The 3,243-nt window shown below is 33.7% G+C and overlaps 1 protein-coding gene across 1 annotated transcript; it reads right to left on the bottom strand.

Moving 5' to 3' along the window:
• Window positions 1-620: 620 nt before the first annotated feature.
• Window positions 621-1,858, bottom strand: GLAREA_11844 (uncharacterized protein; the record flags this gene model as incomplete). Its single annotated transcript, XM_008082626.1, has 3 exons — window positions 621-1,061; window positions 1,136-1,768; window positions 1,844-1,858. 3 exons carry the CDS (start codon window positions 1,856-1,858, stop codon window positions 621-623), a joined length of 1,089 nt encoding a protein of 362 aa, XP_008080817.1.
• Between the last annotated feature and the right edge of the window lie 1,385 nt (window positions 1,859-3,243).

Raw genomic sequence — 3,243 nt, 5'->3', positions numbered from 1 at the left:
CTGGAGAGGACATAGTCTTGTACACCGTTATCTATTGTGAGGGGTTGAACTTGTGTTATGGCAGGTTGAAAGCGAGGGCGTCCAAAACTCGCATGCAGAAATATCCTGCACCGCAACGTTGATTCACTCTCCCGTGAACACGGATTATAACCATACAAACTTTGGGAGTATCTCCTGCCGTACAAGAGACGAGGATCAGCGGCCAGTAAAGAGACGATAGCCACGCTCAGCGCCTGCCGTGACTCCGGTTGAACAACCTCCCTAGAGCACACCTCAGAGCTTTACCTCAACTGCCATCGAACTCGGAACACCATGACACGTTCACTTACCGATATGTTCTAAAATAATCGGACATCAATCACGACGCTGTTACACATTCCAAGATGCGTCAAGCACCGCGAAAGCCAAAGAAGAGCAAGGCTCCATGGACAGGAGAAGATAATGAGAAGAGGATGTAAATCTGCTCTAGATGTAGAACGAAGGTTGAGGTGAGCAATGAGAGAGGGAGGAACGTCCATCAACGGATCGGATAAGATAGATGGCACGGTGAAATGATGCAAGTGGGACATAGATGCAATGTATCTTGGATATCATAGTATCTAGTAATACAGTCAGTCCACTCACTTTGCCATTGTATTTAGGGTTGCCTTTGATTTCCTTCTTGCGACTATTTGCTCAACCACGTCATCCTCCAATTTCTGAATAGCAGCGCTAGAATATTCGGGAAATGGCCCGTCCTGTGGGCTTCTTGTCCAACCGACATAAGGATCATTGTCTCGAGACAACTTTGAGTTCTCCATAAACCTCTTCCGGATGTGAGCCGGAATGTTAGTACCGTCTGACAACAATCTCTGTTGGGACTCAAAGATGAGCTCCATGGCCTGCAGAAGCACAATCTGTGACGAAGATCGTGGTACTATATTCTTCATATGTTCTTTCAATAGCAGATAAAATGATACATGTCGATTGGCGCCGCTCAGGTATGTATCTTGCAGACTCAGCTCATAGGAAGCTGGGTAGAATCCAGCGAGCTCCCAATCAATGATACCGGCCAGCTTGTACTGGATTCACCGCCCTCAGAGACGTGTGATCGAAGAATTAGGTTACGTGGATTGAGATCGTTGTGGCAAAGTACAGCTTCTCCTGGCCATTTGTTAATATCGGAATTGTTAATGACTGTCGACCAAAGCTCTTTGAAAGGAGACTGGATCTTGATATCCTGCGAGTCAACAATGGACTGTATTGTACAGAATGGCTTCTTGAGCTTTCGCCTTTTCATGATGGAGTCTAACAAGGCAGGCCCGTCATTCAAAAATCCCGTATAAGGGCCCCCGAGGGCACTAGGCTGCTCGAATTTCTTGAGAACCTCGTCACCCTCTTCAAGAAGCGCCTTGCCTAGAATTTCCTTGACCCTCCTATCAATTAGCCGAACAGAGTGTAACTTTTCGAGCGCTTCAACTAGCTCTACTACAACAGAGCTCTGCTCCTCGGCGCTCATCTGCTGCCACACATCTTCTAAGAGGTCACCCTCCACAAGCTCAATTACTGAGAAGTGGAACATTCTCCCTTGCGCATTCTTTGCCTTGCCGACTTGAAGGGTTTGTGGAACAAGTTCCGGAATAATGGTCGCAGCGAGTTGTTGTATAGTAGTAATCGTAGTAAATGTTTTGAGGTTGTTGTTCTCAGCCTCTAGTCGGACTACAAATGCAGAATGACGATCCTCGAGACCCTTAGAGAATTCTGCCTTGAAGACGCATTTGTCCCAGTTCTAAAAAAAGATTGAGATAGTCTCTGGTTGATTAGTGGTGAAGATCTGTTTAAGCAGGCTATTATCAGGGGTGACGTCGCGATCTACCATGGCGGCGTTAGTATATTCTTTGCGTATTATAGTTTAGGTAAATTATATAGAGGTATAAAATATTTCTAGTTATCTATATTTATTACCGCCTTATCTATAACCGAGAACTTACTATAGTCTACTATGTTAGCCGAGAGTTTAAAAGAATATAGATATTCTATAGTAAATATTTATTTTAATCTATTTATAAATAGAGTAGAATTAAGTTATAGAGTACTCTATTTACTAATAACTACTTTACTTACTAATAAATTAACTAAATTACTTTATTTATAAATAAATACTTAGTTATATATAAAGTTACTTAATTAATTAATATATTCTTAAGTATTAGTAAATAAAGTACTTTATTAGTTAATAAGAAGTTATTATATTATTAGTAAATAAAGTAACTTTATTTAAAATAAAATATTAAACTATTAGTAAATATAGTAATTTTAATTAAAATAGTATTAATAAATAAATAAATAATTTTTTTAAAAGTAATATTAAATAGTAATAGTTATATATTATAACTTATATAACTTATATAACTTATATAACTTATATAACTTATATAACTTATATAACTTATATAACTTATATAACTTATAATAAAAATAACTTCTTTTATTTCTTAAACTTATTATTAACTTCTTTAGTATTAAAAGTATTATTTACTAATATATAGTATATAAAAATATAACTAAAGTACTATATATAGATAATAGAAGAACTCTATAGATAGTTTTATTAACTCTAATATAAAATAGAAGAGTAAAGAAGAGAAAAATAGTAGAAGAGTTAGAAATAGTAGATAGTCTTATAGTAAAAATCTAAAATACTAGTTATAATAAAGCTAATAGAAAAGAAGAATATAGAGATTAAAGTGTATTAGTAACTATTATAAAAGTAAAAGTATTAATATATAGAATAAGTATTCTAATATTATTATTATAGTAATATATAAGAAGAAGAAAAATAAACTATAGATTTTATAAACTATTAAGAATAAGAGATTATAGATATTTAAAGTAGATAAGATTATAACTTAGTCTAAACTAGATAAGTAGTTTTAATTTAGTAGTTATACTAATACTATTTTCTAGAATATAATAATATATTAAAAAAGAATAGCTATAAGTACTCTATACTTATATTAACTAAGAAATAGTAGAATAAAGTAAAGAATATACTTAAAGAAGAAAAATAGATTATATTATATAATAATAAAGAAATATTTCTTTTTTCTAAAGAGAATAATTAGAGAGATAAGAGAAAATTAAATATTTACTTAAAAAAGAAGATACTAATAAACTAGACTTTTTAAGAAAAAGAGATAAAGAATATTAGAGATATAGTTAAATCTTTAGCTCTATAGAGATTAAGATATCTTTATAATATTT

This window comes from Glarea lozoyensis (assembly GCF_000409485.1).
Source record: "Glarea lozoyensis ATCC 20868 chromosome Unknown GLAREA17, whole genome shotgun sequence".
NCBI classification, from domain to species: domain Eukaryota; kingdom Fungi; phylum Ascomycota; class Leotiomycetes; order Helotiales; family Helotiaceae; genus Glarea; species Glarea lozoyensis.
This window is presented reverse-complemented; position numbering and strand designations above follow the sequence as displayed.